Genomic DNA, 20,372 nt, shown 5'->3' on the forward strand with positions numbered 1-20,372 from the left:
GTGTCTAGAAACGTAATTGTACACCAAAAATGTGACTTGTCTGGTAATAAAAAGGACAATAAAGAAATAATCTTGCCTGGTCCCAACGACATCCAGGAAGAAGCATCTGCAAGAGAAGAAGAATGTGAACAAAAATCGATGCAAACAAAGACAGCAGCTGTACAGACACGACAGTTGCAAGACAAAGAAAAGCTAAAGAAGCCTGAACGTGATAAAGCAAATATAGTCGAGCATAACGTTCCAAATAATTATAAAGAGGCTACAAATGGCAGAAACAAAAGAGTTTGGATCAAGGCAATAAAAGAAAAACTTGAAGCTCACGAAAGAAACAAAACTTGGGAGGTAGTACCAAAAAAACTCGACATGAGAATGACTGATTCCAAGTGGGTCTTCAAAATCATAAAAGACCAGGAAAAGGTTCATCGTTTCAAAGCAAGAGAATTTCAGCAGCGTAAAGGCATTGACTACTCAGAAACATTTCAGTGGTTAAATATAACTCCTTGCGTGTGTTACTGGCTCATGTGACACAAAAAAATTTGGACATGGTGTCTTTCGACGTCCAAACGGCTTTCCTCTATGGTAAGTTGGAGAAAACAATCTTCATGGAGGTTCTCGAAGATATCAACATTGAAGACGTGTGTCACCACAATGTGATTAGTGAAATGGACAAAAACAAAAACGTAGTGTGCTTGTTGAAGAAATTATTGTACGGGTTAAAACAAGCTCCACGTTGTTAGAATAGTAAATTTAAAACATTTTTGCACAAGTTTGACTTTAGAGAAACCGAGGCCGACAAGTGTATCTTTATCGGAAAGCACGGTAAAGACATAGTGTATCTAGCTATTTTCGTTGACGACAGGATAGTGACTTGTAAATCCAAGGAGATCCTCGACGTTCTAAACAAACTGAGCCATAAGTTTGATATTACGGTCGGTGACGCAAGTTTGTTTGTCGGTTTGGAAATCAGTCAAGATAGAAAACAAAAGAGTATGTTCATTAATCAAAGCTCGTACGTAAAAAACATACTCAAGCGATTCGGACGACGCGAAGGTTGTTAGTATACCTGTCGATCCAAATGTAATTCTAAAGCCTGTAGAGTCCGAAGAAGAATGTCTGAGCGGAATATCGTATCAAGAAGCCGTCAATTCACTTATGTTTTTGACAATAGTAACGCGTTCGGACATATGTAGTATGTCATTTGAGTAAGTTTCTGAACAAGCATAACCAAAGTCATTAGTCAGCAAGCTGTCAAAAGAGTATTTGCATATTTAGTTGGTAGCATAAATATTGGGATCGAATACAGAGAAAGCAAAGCAGCGAAAGCAAAACCGAGCTTGTTGATTACACTGACGCAGATTATGCGAGCGATCTGGAAATTCAACGGTCAACAAGGCTACGTGTTTTGTATGACAAACGGACCTGTGACGTAATCGTGTCAATGATAAAAATTAGTGACGTTAAGTACCACTGAATCTAAATATGTGGTAACAGCAACAGCAGCAAAAGAACTCATTTGGCTGCAAAAATTGTTAAGCATTGTCGGAATTCAATGTAAAAAAGCAACCGTGCTACATGTTGATAATCAAAGAACGATTAAGTTAGTTAAAAATGCTGAATTTCACAAAAGAACGAAATACATCAACGTCCGATATCACTACTTGCGTGAGAAATATAAAAACGGCAAAATTCATATCCAGTATTCCATCAAAATTACAGAAGGCAAATATATTGACTACCCAGCAAACATTTTGTACGCAAAAGGATATCAAATTGGCACTAAATTCCAGCGAAATTTCGTACCAAAACCGTATCCTACTGTGTCCGCATTAGGATTCCCAATGTAAACCAAATCTAACGAACATATCTGAAATCAAATTGAAATCAATACCAGAACAAATTTGATAATATTAATGTGATAACAAAATGGCATCAAACAAAAACCAAATCTGTTATCAAATGCGTTAACAAAATAATGCCAAATACAAAGCAAATTTATTTTCAAATGTGTTAACAGAATGACACCAAATACAGATCAAATCTGATGTTTCCAAAACCAACAAAAAAATTTATTTTTTTTAACAGATTTTATTCTTATAGCTTAATCTGTATCCACAGTTTTATATGTAACATTTTAATTCACTTATTACAATTACGTATTATTTTATAAATTTTTGAAAACGCATGTCAGCGCCGGCGGGATTCGAACCTAAAATTTCGGAATAACAACCTAACACGCTAACACTGAGCTAATCGTACACATGTGATATCGTTAATAAAAAGTTATATTTAAAGTAAAGTGAATTGAACCAAAAGAAACTTGCGTTTTGAATATCGCGCAAACACTATCATTAACCCTATGATTATTTAGACTTAGATATTTTTAATAAAAACTATATAAATAATTAAAATCTTTTCCTGCCCATGGCCAGATCAGTCAAAAAATAACAATTAGAAGTAGTATCGAAACATAATAAAACATTATTGACCTAAAAAGCACGTTGCAAAATTTTGCAATTAATTATTATAAACAAATTGTTAAAAATAACTGAAGAAGAAAAATAATTGCACCAATCAATTCACCGGAAAAAATTACTAAAAAAACATATATGACGTTTTCTTAATTGTTATAGTTGTTATAATTATTATAATTATAAACAAATATTATAATTGTTATAATTATAAACAAATTAGTTGCCTAATTGTTTTGACAAAAAGATAATGGCCAAATTTCGTAAAGAGAGCATGATGTGCGTAATGTAACATTTGATCCTTGTTTAACTTTTGGTGATCAACAAGGATTATGTCATGCGTATTATGCGCTTTACGGAACTCAACTAATGCTTTCTTGTGTGATAAATACTGACATTTTTGTAATAGCAAGCTTGTTTACTATCTGCCATCAATTTGTCAATCATACAACAAATCTGTCCGCTATCAACTTCCAATCTGTCGTGTATTTTGATAAAAAGATAATATTGCATTCTTGCGTGAAAATTGCTAACATTTTTGCAATAGCAAACTTGTTTAATATTTCTTATAAATTTGTCATCAAAACTTTCAACAGATTTGCTTGCTTTTCAACGCCAATTTGTCATATATTATGCCAACAAAGTTGTAGTATATTTGGTACAAATTTGCTAATAGTACCAGAAATACCAATGCGAACCATATGTGGACCAAATTCGTTACCAACCTATGCAGTTGCAGAAATGGTTATAGGGGTAAAGCTATACCTCGAGATAGGTTTAAAGAACTGTGCAAGAGTCTAAGTTTAGTAACTGAAAAAACTGCATACTAGGGTTTGAGAAAGATAAAAAAGGGCGGAAGTGTTAAATATCTTTCTTATTTTTCACTCGGTCTCAAAAGACAAAAGAGCGCGCTAACCGCAGAAGTAGGGGAACAGGCAAACGGTTAGATAATCTATCGGCAGCTCGCATCCAAATAAGCGTGTATAACCCAAACACATCTAATAAAGAATATATCTCTTATCGTTACCTATTAACTCGTTGTACCAACCCTGCGCATTAGATTCTCTTACCACACACACACACACACATACATACATACACACACACACACACACACAACACACACACACACGCGCGCGCGCACATTCCATTTCACCGAGTTTTCAATCTCATTTATTCTTTAGATTGTACAGCGCTATTCATTGCATTTTTGATATATATAAGTCAAAATTTTATTTAAGAGTTTTAGCAATAAAAGAAAAGTAGCCGATTCAACATTTTACGATTAGAAACTTAGTAATCTACAAAAATTTTCTCATAGATAAGCACAGAGAATATTTAAAATTACAACAATGTTCAGAATGACTCAGATCCATGAAGATGCGTTCTCATTCAAGAAAGTAAATATTCAAACCAGTAAGGTCAGAGAAGGAAGAACAGATTTATCAGCGCAAACCCGGCATTAGAAATAACTTTTAAGTCATCTATTCGCAAATAGAGTATTATTTTATGAGTTGTTCAGATGTAAAATCTGCTACGATAAGCTTTGTGGGAAGTGAAAACTCATTACATGGAAAAAGATATCTAAACATGTTTAAATTAAAAACAACCAATCACAGCCTAAATATTAATCAAACAATTTACTCATTGACGAATATTATAATAATTTTGCTCATTTATTTGATTAATTTTATATAATTACTAGAATTATATTTTTCCATGTAATGAGTTTTCACTTCCCACGAAGCTTATCGTAATAGACTTTACACCTAAATAACTCATAAAATAATGCTCCATATGCAAACAGATAACTTAAAAGTTATTTCTAATACCGGATTTGCACTAATAAACTTGTTCTACCTTCCCTGACCTTCTTGGTTTAAATATAATATTTATCTTTTTGAGTGAAAACGCATATCATTTTTACATATATCAGACATTCTAAACATTGTTGTAATTCTAACATTCTTTGTGCTTAACTGTAAGAAAATTTTCGTAGATTACTAAGTTTCTACTCATAAAATGTTGAATCGACTATTTTCCTCTTATTACTAAAACCCTTAATTAAAATTTTGACTTATATATGTCAAAAGTGAAAAGCACTGTAAAATGTGAAGTATAAATGAGATTAAAACCTCTGTGAAATCGAATTGAAACACTACAAAACACGTAATATCGGTACAAAATTACCTTTTCAAAAAAGGTAAAAAACGGCGCCAAAGGTGTACCTTTTAATTTTACCAAACCTAAGTACTATCTTTGTATCCTCATTTAAAAAATGTCTTATTCTAACCCATGTGGTATTTTCTTTAATTTCTATACACCTAAGCAATTCTATTTCTGCATTCTCATTGAAAAATCTTCCTATTCCTAACCCCCAGTGGTATTTACTTAAAAATAAATATTTTAAATTTAATCCAACATGAATGTATTTTTTCCAAAAAATGTATGAAATTTTTGCGCCAATTATAAAAAGAATATATTGCTCTTTGAAATAATTGTACTACTTTTAACAAATAAAATGCGAGTGATAGTATCTTTATTTTTTAAATAAAACCCAAGTGGCGCTATATTTAATTCTTTTTCAAATAAACTTCAAGTGATACTATCTATGTATTTCTATTAAAAAATTTGTTTTTTTCTGTTCTAACCTAAATAGATGTACTTAATTTAAAAAAGTTTCAATAGAATATATAACATTTAACCTCAAAGAATTAAAGAAAAAACAGAAATAAAAAAGTTTTATTAAAATACAATAAATCTTTAAATTGCGCCAATTATAAAGAGAATAATGTTGCTCTTTAAAATAACTGCTGTACAGTAGAACCTCGGTTATCCGAGGTAATGTGGGGAAAGCGTACATCGGATAATCGAAATCTCGGATAATACGGAACACAAATATAATTAAAAGGCTTTTTATTTTTATGTATATATGAATTTGAAAAAATGTAATATGATCAGATACACGTATAAAAATATAAGAGTTATAACAAATGCACATTATTCTTATGCGTCATTGGCTTAACAAAGTCAGTAATATGAGACTGTTTTAATTTGCTCATGCGTTTTTTAGCTGCAATATCTCTCCATCTTTTTATTAGTTCTGAGCCATCACGACTCTAGGATCGGAACTGCTGCATTTGGTTTATAACACACAAGCTTGTGCAAGTTTATGCATGTTGAAACAAAATAACAACAACGATCGCGCGCCTACATGCCTTTGCTCCGTATTATCCGAGTTTTTCGGTATTATCCAAGCTACCGCCTCGGATAATACAGAGTGCTCGGATGAATTCAATGCCTCAGATTATGCGGAGTGTCGGTTAATCGAAGCTCGGATAAACGAGGTTCTACTGTATTTACTTAAAAATAAATATCTTAAATTTAATCCAACCTAAATGTATTTTTTCCAAAAAATGTATGAAATCTTTAAATTGTATCAATTAAAAAGAGAATATATTGCTCTTTGAAATAATTGCTGTACTACTTTTAACAAATAAAATGCGAGTAATAACATCCTTATTTTTTTAAATAAAACCCAAGTGGCGGTATCTTTAATTCTTTTTTAAATAAAATTCAAGTAATACTATCTGTGTATTTCTATTGAAAAATTTGTTTCTTTCTGTTCTAACCTAAGTAGATGTACTTAATTTAAAAAAGTTTCAAGGCAATATATATCAAAAACTTAGAGAAACGCTCGTATTGTGATTAAACACAAAGTATAATAATAATTGGTCAGATTAACAAGCTAAATTAAACGATTTAATTCAAGATTTAATTTACAATAACATATTAAACAAATTATGTGGGAACGTTTCGGCTCTGCTTAGCCTTCATCAGCCTATTAAATTCAATTATAATACAATTAGAAGTTCGTTTTTACAAAAGAATTTTTTTCCTCTGTTTTAAATATAACATTTAATCTCAAAAAATTAAAGAAACAAAAATAAAAAAGTTTTATTAAAATAAAAAATTTTTAAACTACAAAAACTTGCTAGATGTCTGAATATAATCTAAATAAAATGTAAAATATAATAGTAGATAATTATAATGATTTACAATGTTACTTGTAAAAGAAACTAATGTTTAAGACATTTAATCTTTAACTTATTTCGCGTAATTACTTTTAGAACGCATATGTTACAAGTGTTACATTTAACGTATTCTTTCTTATGTCAATTCTTTTCATTGCTTTTCTTATCTAGCAGCGCCAAGTTTTAAGTGTAGTTTAAAAATTTTTTATTTTAATAAAACTTTCTCATTTCTGTTTCTTCTTTAATTCTTTAATTCTTTGAGATTAAATGTTATATATTCCATTAAAACTTTTTTAAATTAACCTACTTAGGTTAGAACAGAAGAAAAACTAATTTTTCAACAAAAATACACAAATAGTATAACTTGAATTTTATTTAAAGAGGAATTAAAGATACCGCCACTTGGGTTTTATTTACATAATAAAAATGCTACCACTCGCATTTTATTTGTTAAAAGTAGCACAGCAATTATTTCAAAAAGCAATATATTCTCTTTATAATTGGCGCAATTTAAAGATTTCATACATTTTTTGGAAAAAAATACATTTAGGTTGGATTAAATTTAAGATATTTATTTTTAAGTAAATACCACTTAGGTTAGGAATAGGAAGATTTTTCAATGAGAATGTAGAAATAGAATCGCTTAGGTTTTGTATAGAAATTAAAGAAAGTACCACATGGATTAGAATAAAACATTTTTGTAATGAAGATACAAAGATAGTACTACTTGAGTTTGGTAAAATTAAGGGGCACACCTACACACTTGGCGCCTTTTTTTACCTTTTTTTTTTGAAAAGGTAATTTTGTATTGATATATGTTTTCAAGAAGATAGCCCTGAGTGACTTACAAAAGATTTTATGTAATGCTCACTCCTTATTAAAAAAATATTTATGAATAAAGTTTTATCACTGCTTCAATACTTTTTTATATTACAGGATACATTATATGTAATTTCATTAATATGTACATTATTTAGTGGATAGAGAACATGAATCCAAGTCAAAAAGTCCTGAGTCATTTTTTTATCTAAGCCTTGTGTTAGATGTCATATGATGTTAAAGTTAACATATCACTGCCCGTCTATACAAGAAAAGCAGGGACAGACAATAGACAGGCGCACGGACAGAGCGGAGCTAATAAATTACGCGGCGGGAGAACAATGAGCAGCAAAATGGTTGTACGCGCGCGTACACACACACGCACACACAAAAGTATTAGATTTATGTATAATGGTAGTTTTTAAGACATAAGTTATTCCATATATCCACATTACCTTTGTCATGAAATTGTCCTTTCTAAACAAAACCTTTAATATATGTCCAAAATTACATTCTGGATCAGTACGTGATGGATGTCTTTCATCAAATGGATCTGGATCCATCTTCATATAATTTTCTGTCTCGAGCTCTATTATATCTGCCAATCTCTGAAGAACAGGAATGGGATCATAGGTTGCTGAGCTGTGTTCCTCCTCCCATTGCCGTAAAATTTGTACAACATCTGTTACTTCAGCAAGTGATTCCGTACTCGCCATTATTTACCTGTAAATATTTATGTATTTAAACTCTAATTTGAAAAATCAGTTTTTATCAAGTTTTTAACAGAAATAAAATTTTTATATTAAATCTTCATGTATATGTATAAAATCACATATTTATAGCTTTAAATTTATAATTATTGTTAATTATTGTAAAACAATATTCTATAAAAAATTATTTTTGCTAAAAAAATCTTACTATTAAATGTAGCAATATTTCATAAAAATATTGTAAAATGATAATTATTACAATATGCACTTTTGTCATCTAAAGATTCTTTGTCATCTAAAGATTCTTTTTTTATAATATTTTAGTTATATGTATAAGTATAAAATTAACTAAGTAATGACATATTTGTACTTTCAATTAATATGTAACTAATAATGTGACAATTGTATAAATAATTTATAATTAATACTTTATAATATTTTATATTAAACTTTCAGTTTTTTATTTTGTATTTTATATTATGGTATTTTGATTTAAAAATTTTTGAATTTTGTAAACATAATCAGTTATAACATTTATATAAATTTCTTTTTTAGTACACGGATATACAATTATACTCTTTATTACAATTATATAGTTTTTACAAATATTTTAGTATTATATATTTAGTATTATATACAAGTATATTAGGTAAGATTCTACATAATATATTAAAAGCTTAAAAAAGTTTAAAATAATATTGACTGTACAGTATAATACAAAGTGTAATTATATAATACAATTATATTAATATACATTGTTAGTGTGTCACTTGTATTAATATTTCACAGTTAATATTTTAAATCTTTTAAACATTTTAATTTTGCGTTTTATATTTATTATGTTATTTTTATTCAATAATTTTTCAAAACATATTGACACCTTCTAATTACAAAATTATATATAATTCCTTATTTCAATAAAATCATACAAATACTTTCTAAAAATGTCAAAATACATGTAAAAGTTGCTCAATAATTTTTATACACTTATAAAAGTAACTTGAAAATAAACAATGGACACAAACAATATATATCATATGATATATAACAAGTGTCCAAAAAAATAGGGGAGTGTATTAAGTGTTAAAATCTGTGCAAAATATGCAGCACGAAGTGTGATGTTGATAATCCGTTTGTTTTCTGTTCCTGAACTCTCTAAACAAGTGTACACTTAAAATGAAATAGATAGATGTTTCAAAGTTAGCGAAAGCAAGAAGGAACGTTCCAGTGCAGTCTAGTGCAGGAACAGAAAACAAGCCTAATATTTGCAACTTTTAGATGCATCAAAGTCATTTAAAGAAAACATTCTGTTAGTCTTGAAGCAAAAAAACCTTGAATACCGACATAACAGACATTAGATTAATTTCTTTTTAATTCGTGAAGAGAAAAAAAACGAAAGGTCACGAATAGTGCACGGAGTTTCATTAAAGAAAAACCGAGCACTTTCATTGATGTCACAAAGTCGCGGCATATAAAGGACATAACCTCAAAACATTAACAACAGCAAACAAAAGATTCAACGTGAACGAAAAAATTATCGGGATTATCCGAAAAAAAAAAAGTTAAAATACACTACTTTTCGCTCTGATGAAATCGTGACAAGAAATGAATAAGCCAACCGGCGTCCCAAAATTAGGCAAATTTGCAGTTCACGTACTGATTCACCGCGTATAATTGTACAGTGGCGCGTGTATTTTACAGGTTAGGGTTCACAAAACTGATTTTTTCTACAATTTTTGATATTTAATCGACAATTTTTTTTTAACGATATCTCCAATGATACAGGTAATACGCGTAACTTGGGCACACACAACAACCGGACAATTTTGAGACTAATAAATATAAATTTACCACGTTTATCCGGTAATACTAGCTTAATGACTTAAGTCCATTCTACATGAAATGCATTTAAGTGCCATTTCACGCAACGAAGGTTTGCAAACGAAAACTCCCCATTCGTCCCAGTCAACAAGCCGTTTGTTTTCTGTTCCTGAACTCCCTGAATTAGTGTGCACTTAAAATGAAATAGATATATATTTGAAAGCTAGTGGAAGCAAGAAGGAACATTCCAGTGCAGTCTAGTGTAGGAATAGGCTCAATGCACACAGGACGCGTCAACGCGTTACGCGTGGCGAATAGCCAATCATTCTTTTGCTTTCTTATTGCTTGTCATAAAAACGAAAAAATGATTGGCTATTCGCCACGCGTAACGCGTTGACGCGTCCTGTGTGCATTGAGCCTATGATGTAGGAAGCCACAGCACAGGCTTTTGAATAGCTGCATAACCGTATGCCTAAGGAAGTTGATTGGTCCGTTAGCATATGCATAACGAAATAGACCAATCAATTTCTTTATGCATACGGTTATGCAGCTATGCAAAAGCCTGTGTTGCGGCTTTAAAGGGGCTCACACATGAAATGCATAACAGAGCATAAGCGTAGCATAAGGCCTCTGGACCAATGGGAATCTTATGTAAATCAATATGGCGACTTTATGCTGGATACTCATTGGTCTATCGGTCTTATGTTGTGCTTATGTTATGTATTTCATGTGCGAGGCCCTTAAGCCTACAGGACCTCGCACATGAAATGCATAACATAACAGGAACCCTATTCTTGAGCACATACGATCATTTTCCTATACGAATAATTTCGCATGAAAGTTTTTGTATGCGATAGGTGAAGTTAATTCTTGATCACTATACGAATTAACGTAGGAAAACTAATCGCATACGAATACTAAAGCGTTGTTGCCAAATCTTCATGAAATGAGTGAACCAATGAAATACTAGCTTTAGTTATTCTTGTTGATACATAAGAAAGCTGTTGAAAAAAAAAAAAACGTTATAACCTGTAAATTAATTGCCTATTAGTAATTATTTCGGAAATAAAAATTTAAGAAGAAAACTACACGATTAAATTATTTAGATTGTATTGTAACCGTAAAAAAAGGTTACACATATCGTTTACAATGTTATTACGTTTAAGGAGAAATTGAAAGTTAAATTTCATTGCCCATACAACACAGAAAATTGCAGCAACATTGCAGCAATGTTGCAATGTTGCAGATTGCAATGTAATATTACAGAGACATTGCAGAAACATAAATTAACTATATGCCTGCAACATCGCATGGCATATGCCAATAATATTATGGAAACATTAAAATATCATAATTTTTTAAATAAAGTAGTGGCAATAAAAAGCCAAAGCAGAATATTCATGTACCCATACAGCACAGAGAGATTGCAGGAACATTGCAGAATGATTTCATTGAAACATTGTAATATTGCATTTTGATTGCAAAACATTGCAAAACATTGCTGGAAGATTACAGCAACATTAAAATGTCCGCTTTTTGAAATATTGCATTAAAACATCCCACGCAACACAAGGACGTCTTTTGGACGTCCAATGGACGTCGCGGTCGGACATGTCATGACGTCCAGATGACATACCTACCAATTGTGTCTTGTAGACGTCTAAGAAACGTCCTTCGGACGTACAATGTACCGCCTTCTGACGTCAAATAGACGTCATTAGGACGTCTCAGCAGGACATAAAAAGGACTTTTATGGACGTTGTTTGGACATTATTTTATATTGTGCGATTAGGACTTTATTTAGTAAAAAATGATATTTATTAGTAAAAGTAGTATTAACCCTGCCGAAAATGTGCGATTAAAACCGATTAAATAAAAAAGTAGTCCGAATCGATCGAGATTTCTGCACCGAAAATATGGTGTTATACAGATTGAAAATATTATAAAATCGGAACCCAGATATATTTATTAAAACAGAATACATTAATATGAAACGATATAAATGTTTAATTTACAAAAAAATATTTCTTGTATCCTTTTCGTTAAAAAGGACTAAAAAAGATTAAATTGGAATTAAATATTTAATTTTTGTACAAGATTAAATAACAATACAAATTGTTATTTACATGTAAAAATTATAAAAATTTATGTGGAACAGCGTTCCACACACACGTTACATTTGAAAAGACTGAGAGCGAGTATTCGTCTCGAGGTTACAACAAGCAGCTCCTAAAAGTCTTACTGAAATTATGAGTTGGGGAGTCAGCCGCGGTGGCGCCTAGATATAACGCCCGTGGCCGCATTCGACTCACGAGAAGATCTCTCGCGGCGTGGCCGCCTAGCGGTGGTGCCAGCACTAACTTGTTAAATTCATTTCAATCCGAAATTACAGGATTTTATAAATTATAATTAAATCGAATTTTAATGTATACATGTATTTGATTTACAGAATAATGTAAACAGATATGATTCTGTAAATCAAATATATATACCTTGCTGCTAGATGTATAATTACTTTCTTTATATTTTAAGTTTACGTTCGAAAACGTTTTTTCCGAGAAAAATTTTACTTGATATAATATACGTTATTATTTATTTATATTTTGAGTAGGATTTTCCTCACAAATAAAATAGCCATTAAATAGCATATTAAATTAATTGTTATAGTATTATACCTATGTATTAAATATTACATAATTCAAATATTATATATAATAAAATATTAAATATTAACGAATAATATATTTTATTAAAAAGCTATATACTGTATATTAAAGCTTCTCATATTATCAAAATTTATGTTTATATACGAGGTGTGATCAAAAAGTAAGGTGATTTTTTGAATTTTGCGCGCTCTGTACATACACTCTAATTTCAAAATTTTTTTTTTTGTGTTGGTACACTTGTCACGATCATATGTTCACAGTTTTGACTATATAGCATGTGTTGTTTTTATATGAGAGGTATAAAGGTTAGACTCGTGTTTGCGTGCTCGGCGATTTTTTGCTGTTGAAAATAATGGAGCAGAGAGTTTGTATTAATTTTTATGTAAAAAATGGTATTAAGTGTTCAAAAACTCTTGAAATGTTGACAGTGGCGTACGGTGAGTCAACTTTGAGCAAAAAAAATGTTTATAAATGGTATAAGTTATTCCAAGAGGGCCGAGAAAATGTTAACGATGAACCTCGCTCTGGACGCCCCAGCACGTCAAAAACCGACGAAAATGTTCAGGAAGTGAAAGAAATTGTGTTGAAAAATCGTCGAATCACGATTAGAGAAATAGCTGATGATCTTAACATATCGTTTCGCTCATGCCAATCAATTTTAACGGATGTTTTGGATATGACACGTGTGTCAGCGAAATTCGTTCCAAAACTGCTTAATTTTGATCAGAAGCAGCGTCGCATGAACATCGCCCAAGACATGTTGAACGACATCAATGATGATCCTGATCTGCTCAAAAGAGTTATAACTGGTGACGAAACATTTTCCTCTTCCCAAAATTGAAAAAGCCTATGAAAGGACGAAGATTTGCGACGATTGAGGAGATTAAGGCTGTATCGCTGGAGGAACTCAAGGCAATACCCAAAAGTGCATTTCAGAAATGTTTTGACGACTGGGAAAAGCGCTGGCACAAATGCATTGTATCAGAGGGGGATTATTTTGAAGGGGATAACATAATTTTGGATGAATAAATGAATATTTTTTTATAAAAATGAAAAGTCACCTTACTTGTTGATCACACCTCGTATGGTTAAATATATCTTTTGTTAAATATTTTTTAACACGAAAAATTATCTTTATAATTTTATAATTTATAAAATTCTTGTGTTATAATAATAATGATAATAATGATAATAATAAAAATACTCAACTTCGTTGACATATATGTATATAGCAGACCTTTTCGGAACGTACCACCAATATCTGCTAGACATTTAAAAGACGTCCTTAGAACATCTTCAAAATGTCTTATTTAATATAAAGAACAACGCAATTTTCGAATGCATACCCTAACAGCAAAACCATTCATATGTCGACTGTAAGTCGACTTTTCTCAGTCAGGCATTCAGAGTTGACTGCAAGTCGACTTTGCATAGACGTCTGCAGACGTCTTTCAAAAGTTGACTTTAAGACGTCTAGAAAAAGACATTTTGAAATCGACTCGACTGAGCGCCACTGTAGTGAGCGAGCATCGCTGTCATCGCTGCTGCATGTAGCGCCAAGCGGCCCAAGCGAGAGTCATCAAGTTTCTTGCAAGAGTCAATCCGCGTTGTTGTAATCCTACCCGTCTGTCGGGTCTTGTGCTTATTGAATAAAGACTATTAGCTGCAGCCGTTCGGACATACAAAATTCTCTTGTACTCTCCGCTATTTTTTATTATCCATCGGAGCGTGTGCAGCCATACCGGTCATGTGCGGCGATTGCCATTGTGAGCCGTTGTTGAGGGACAGACGAGTCGTGAAGTAGGACTATAGTATGTATATTTTTGTAAAACCATATCAATTAGATATAAATCCGAATATTTAAACGATCAATTGCGAATATTTTAGTTTTGAGATCAGTGGTGCCGAAGCAGTTAAAAACACTGGAGATATGTGTATCGAGATTTCTCTGCCAAAGCATTTCCAATCCATGGTATTTATGTCTGTGTCGAGGTTGAGTGGCACGAAAACTGGCAGAGTCATAAAGAACTTTACGTGACGGAGAAAAGAAGCTACAACTGAACATATTTACTCACTTACAAGTGAGCTTTGTCTTCAAAACAAAAATTAATTTGTTTATTTGAAAAACAACATACGTCAACAACTCTCACTTTTAGAGAATTAAAGATGTCTAGTTTTTACAACTGCAGCACTAAAATTAATTAAAAATTGATATTAATTAAATATTGTTATAGATATTAACATCTTGATTTTGACGCTCAATTAATTTTTTTTTATTTAAGTTGAATTATTTTTTAAATGATTGATTCAATTGTTTTTTTAATAATATCACTTTCAATTTGTGCATTCTAATTGCAGAAAAGAACACAAGGAATGTACCAGCAATCAAGATAAACAAATTATCCCTCAATATCTTGAGTAAAACAAAGTGACATTCTTTATCCACTAGAGATTCGAGTTGCAGAATGCAAAATAAAAAAGAATATTTTATCTTTGCAGCATCTACAACAAAGGATCCATTTCTTAAAGAGTTAGCTAAGTTCTATAATTTATATAGAAAGAACATTTTACATTGACATTGTATAAATTTAGAATCTATACATGTATACAGGATATTTAACGAGAGGTGAGAAATAAAGATTTTTTTTCTTATGTGACGTCCATTAATATAATATAGTTAAAAGTTTTTATTATTATTTTTATTATTATTTTTCTTAACAAATGTATCTGTATACAATAGTAATATTATGCGAGATAATTTTGTATACATTAAGTTATTGTGATATACATATACACACACAAAGTTAAACAAATGCTCACAATACATATACACAGATATACACATTTATATTTGCTTTACATATTATAACAATTTTCTTTTTTTTTTAAATAAAACGAATCAAACAAGTAAAAAATGTTATACCATATTTTCCCAATTTCAATATTCCTTCCTTTACAACTGCATAGAATGTCTGTAGGATGGCTAACTATAGTCGACTTATAGTTGTCTTCAAATGTATGACTTAAAGACGTCTCTAAAAGTCGACTTATAGTTGTCGATTAAAGTGGGACATTGTATGACTTATAGACGTCTTTAAGTCGTCTAAAGTCGATTTATGGACGTTCATTTTCCAGACGTCTAGCAGTTATGGCCGACTCATAGTCGACTTAAAGTCGACTTTGTGCTGTTAGGGTATTTATTATGTATGTTGGAAACATGTTTAATATACATAATATGTTAAATATTACGAATCATCCCAAATATGTCCTGCGGATATCCTACAAACGTCATACTGCAGCTATGATAAACCAGGATGTCCTTCGGACGTCTTTGAAACATCCTATGGACGTACGAGATACTAGGACATTACAAGGACTTTTGTGGAGATGTATTGGACGTCCATGTGTTGTGTGGGATATTGACAATATGTTGACAATAAGTTGACTGTGAGTCGACTATTAATAGCCAAGATAACGAAAATTGACAGGTTACCGAATACTTAGATGTTGGGTGGTTTACGACCCACTTTTTTGATTTATTGGACATTGATAAATACAAGATATACCCAGATAGCCAAATGATTGCAAATTGTCGGCAACTTGCCACAAATATCGCTTATAAGTTGTCAGCAAAGCAACAAAAGGGAGTATCCTCTTTTCAGTATGTTTTTGTCAGTAACAATTTTCAAAATATAATAATGGCAAGATTGTTGGTTTCCAACAATCTATTGGCAATAGACTTTAAACTCAGTTTTCAGCAACTTGCTGGCAACTGGCGCGCAACACGTCAGAAATCCTTAAAATCTAAACAATGGGACAGAAACAAGTGTTGCTGTTAGGTTGCCCTCAGATTGCAGACAATGCAAGAAACTTGTAGAAAATCCGTCGGCAATCTGATGACAACGATTTTCAGCAATATGTGAACAACTAACGTGCAACATATTGTGTTTTTAAATTGCCATCATGTTATACAACAGATAAAAAGATTTTTAATCCTTTTCATATCTCTTCTATAAATACCATATAAATCTTGTTACAAAATCTGTGTCATAACAAGACTTATGTTCAACAGATAGAGCAAATCGGTGAGCGCTTAGTAAGTTAAGAGCAAAACTATGTTCCAAAACTCATAAAAAAAAGTGTTGCAACCTTTTAGCTCATGACTGTATATACGCACACCGACGGAATCGGTATCCCTCCGCGCGCGACACGCGGCTTCTACACATATACACGAAGCGCCTACATACATACGTACTAGTTTCTCCTTCCATGCTATTAGTGTGGCTGCTAAAAGTCGAAAATGCATTGCTGACACTGGGCCATTTTGAATTTTCACTAGTTTTATGAAACACACAATGACAAATGATGTACACCCAAGATTCGTATGTACTTGACCGAAGCAAAGTTCCGGATGAAGAAATGACTATTTTAAATCGTTTGTATTTCGTTTGAAGAGTTATGAAGTGCATTTGAAAAGGTTTGTGAGTCCTTCAATTAATTGTAATTAATTTTTTATTTTTACACCGTGTATTTGGCCGAAAAAATTAACCGGAGCTAAATTAAACAAAAATCTTGTATGGATTCGTTTGTATTTCGTTTGAAGACTTTTGAAGTGTCGTCAGAAACGTTTGTGAGTTATCCAGATAATTTTAATAAAATATTTTAAAGTCATGTAATTGACCGAAATATAGATTCCAGGCGCTACTGGTCCTGAAGTACCAGAAGGCGCGTTCGGTGTAATCTCTAGTATTTCGATACTCCTGGTTCTTTCTTGACAGTAAGGATAAACAATGTGCAGTAAGTCACATATTTCCAAAATATCTGGGGGGGCTATTACGGTTTCTGAAACGAGGTGAAAATTACAAAAGTGAGCAAATTCATTAATTGTTGATATTAATAAAGTTATAGATATTCTAGTAAATTTGTTCACTTTTGTAATTTTCATCTCGTTTTAAGAACCGTGATAGCCCCCCTGAGAAGGTGCAATTGGTGTTGCAAAAGCGAATTGGTATTTAATCAACGAGATTCAGAGACGGAAGCACAAGTCCAGGATGATCCTTCCCGAGAAAGCAGTCTCCGTACTTCGTCTGGAACCAAGATTCATAACTCCAGCGATTAGAACCTGTTCGTCTCTCTCTCTAGTCCCTTTTAACAGATAGAAATCATACCCTAAGAAATGCACGCCATTAACGTCGCTGGTTTGATTGACAAACGACTGCATTTTTTATTGCAGAATCATAAGGTCTTGATAAAATTCTTTATCCTTAAGTTTTTCTACCATTGGTTTAGATATGTTTCTAATTGCGTCGAGTCTACATGTAACCAACTATCCGCAGGACTCAGCATAATTTTATCATGAGTTGCTTAAAAAAAAAACCAGTTTAGCTAAGTGCAAGATTCAATAATGTGGAAATTATCTGTGTACTACTTGTTAAACAGTAATTAAAATATGTAAATAACAAATTACCATGCATTTCAATGGCATTCCTCTGTATGTTCTCCCATACTTCTAAGACATTTTCATACAAACTCGTTAGATTATCAAATAAAGTCGAATGCATCAAGAAATATCCTTTCGCCAAAGAGAGCAAGTCGCAGATGGAATATTCCAATCTGTTCTTGAATCACCGGTATAACTATAGTGTGTCGCCATCACATACAAACAGTAAACACCCGATCACTTTAACATTGACCATACTGCATTGTTCAGGAGGAAAATATCTCATGGCACGACAAACCTGCAATAAAATATAGTGCGTTGAACATAAAATCAATACAGCATCCAAAAAAATTACTTGCAAAAATAAATAAAGATGCATCAACTATCGTCAAGGATCTTGGATCCAATGTTATTTTATGTGTAAATATTAAATACATTTTCATCTTTCTGAAAAAATTAATTCTATTGTACTTTGCATTTGAGTGCATCCGAACAGGTTCTAATCGCTGGAGTTATGAATCTTGGTTCCAGACGAAGTACGGAGACTGCTTTCTCGGGAAGGATCATCCTGGGCTTGTGCTTCCGTCTCTGAATCTCGTTGATTAAATACCAATTCGCTTTTGCAACACCAATTGCACCTTCTCAGGGGGGCTATCACGGTTCTTAAAACGAGATGAAAATTACAAAAGTGAACAAATTTACTAGAATATCTATAACTTTATTAATATCAACAACTAATGAATTTGCTCACTTTTGTAATTTTCACCTCGTTTCAGAAACCGTAATAGCCCCCCCAGATATTTTGGAAATATGTGACTTACTGCACATTGTTTATCCTTACTGTCAAGAAAGAACCAGGAGTATCGAAATACTAGAGATTACACCGAACGCGCCTTCTGGTACTTCAGGACCAGTAGCGCCTGGAATCTATATTTCGGTCAATTACATGACTTTAAAATATTTTATTAAAATTATCTGGATAACTCACAAACGTTTCTGACGACACTTCAAAAGTCTTCAAACGAAATACAAACGAATCCATACAAGATTTTTGTTTAATTTAGCTCCGGTTAATTTTTTCGGCCAAATACACGGTGTAAAAATAAAAAATTAATTACAATTAATTGAAGGACTCACAAACCTTTTCAAATGCACTTCATAACTCTTCAAACGAAATACAAACGATTTAAAATAGTCATTTCTTCATCCGGAACTTTGCTTCGGTCAAGTACATACGAATACACCCAAGGACTTAGATTCTGTCCATGGGGAAATTTTCCAAACTGAGAAGTCATCACTTTCTACATACTCGCAGTTCATGGTTAATGAAACGACTAGAGCTTATTGGTCGTTACGTTAATCATGAACTGTAAGTATATAGAAAGATAGCGACTTCTCAGTTTAGAAAATTTCTCCATGGACAGATTCAAAGTCGCTGGGTGTATGTACATTCATAATAAGAGTAAAAAAGTAGGTTAGGCGATGCATGCGCAAGTATGCTTCGCTTTAGTTGGTCGCTTAGGTACTGGCGTTTACGTGCACTTCTCTTACTCAATAATAATGTACAGTCGTGAGCTAAAAGGTTGCAACACATTTTCTTCGATGGTTTTTGAATGTAGATTTGCTCATCAAACGGCAAACGTAATTGGTTCTTACCTGTGGATCCAACCAATCATGATCCCTCATGAAGACCTGGAGGTCGATTGTGTATCTTTGTCGACTTTTCTCACTTCTCGTATTTTCATCTCACATGAAAAAATACGCGCGATTGGCTATGAACATAGTGAAAATGCGATATTCTTATGCTCACGTGAGTGAAAATCACAAGTGAGAGTGCGAGCAATGGTAGAATACTTCACATAACCTTTAACAAACGGTGCGTCGCCTCTGAGTTAAATAATCTCCAATAATCTTAAAGTCCCTCCTGTTGACGATTAACGACGTGTGTCCCGAAAAAGATACCAATTTAAAAAAAACGGTGCGTAAATATTGCATAATTTATTTACAATATATACTTATATTATTTACATCTTATTATTTATTTACTGTTATTTATTATTTATATACTTATATAATTATTAATTTATTTATATACTTTATACAATTTTACAATGTATTATCTAGAATATATTGGGTGCTTTCCAACAAGAGTGCCACAGTGTGACACAGTGTCACACAGAGAGACACAGTGTAACACAGTTGTGTAGTCTAATTGGAACAGATAAGTTACCAAACATGGTCACTAGAGTGCGTAAAAGACTGACTTAGTAAAAAACACAGATTCGAATTGAATCAGAAATCTATCCGTAGAAAATCCAGACCCGTTAAAGAAGGAATTTTACATTATCCAACGTAGGAATAACTTCTTTACAATGCCGACAAAAGAATAAACTTGCAATTTAATCCGATGAAAT

General features: G+C 32.1%; 1 protein-coding gene and 1 long non-coding RNA gene across 4 annotated transcripts in view; one reads left to right on the forward strand and one right to left on the reverse strand.

Moving 5' to 3' along the window:
• LOC105194559 (protein mahjong) overlaps nt 1-10,018 on the reverse strand; it is a 126,243-nt gene extending 116,225 nt beyond the window's left edge. The window contains exons 1-2 of one of the 3 annotated variants that reach the window (XM_039446282.1): nt 9,608-9,876; nt 7,777-8,044 (exon numbers count right to left, since the gene is read on the reverse strand). In XM_039446282.1, the coding sequence (XP_039302216.1) occupies nt 7,777-8,037 (261 nt within the window). In that variant the 5' untranslated portion in view covers nt 8,038-8,044; nt 9,608-9,876. The other 2 variants (XM_039446283.1, XM_039446284.1) reach the window with 2 other exon arrangements.
• Nucleotides 10,019-17,322: 7,304 nt separating this feature from the next.
• On the forward strand, nt 17,323-17,981 carry LOC120357023. Its single transcript, XR_005574206.1, has 2 exons — nt 17,323-17,385; nt 17,475-17,981. It is a non-coding gene; the product is annotated as an uncharacterized LOC120357023 (long non-coding RNA).
• Nucleotides 17,982-20,372: the final 2,391 nt, after the last annotated feature.

The sequence above is a fragment of the Solenopsis invicta genome, chromosome 2 (genome assembly GCF_016802725.1).
Source record: "Solenopsis invicta isolate M01_SB chromosome 2, UNIL_Sinv_3.0, whole genome shotgun sequence".
NCBI lineage: Eukaryota > Metazoa > Arthropoda > Insecta > Hymenoptera > Formicidae > Solenopsis > Solenopsis invicta.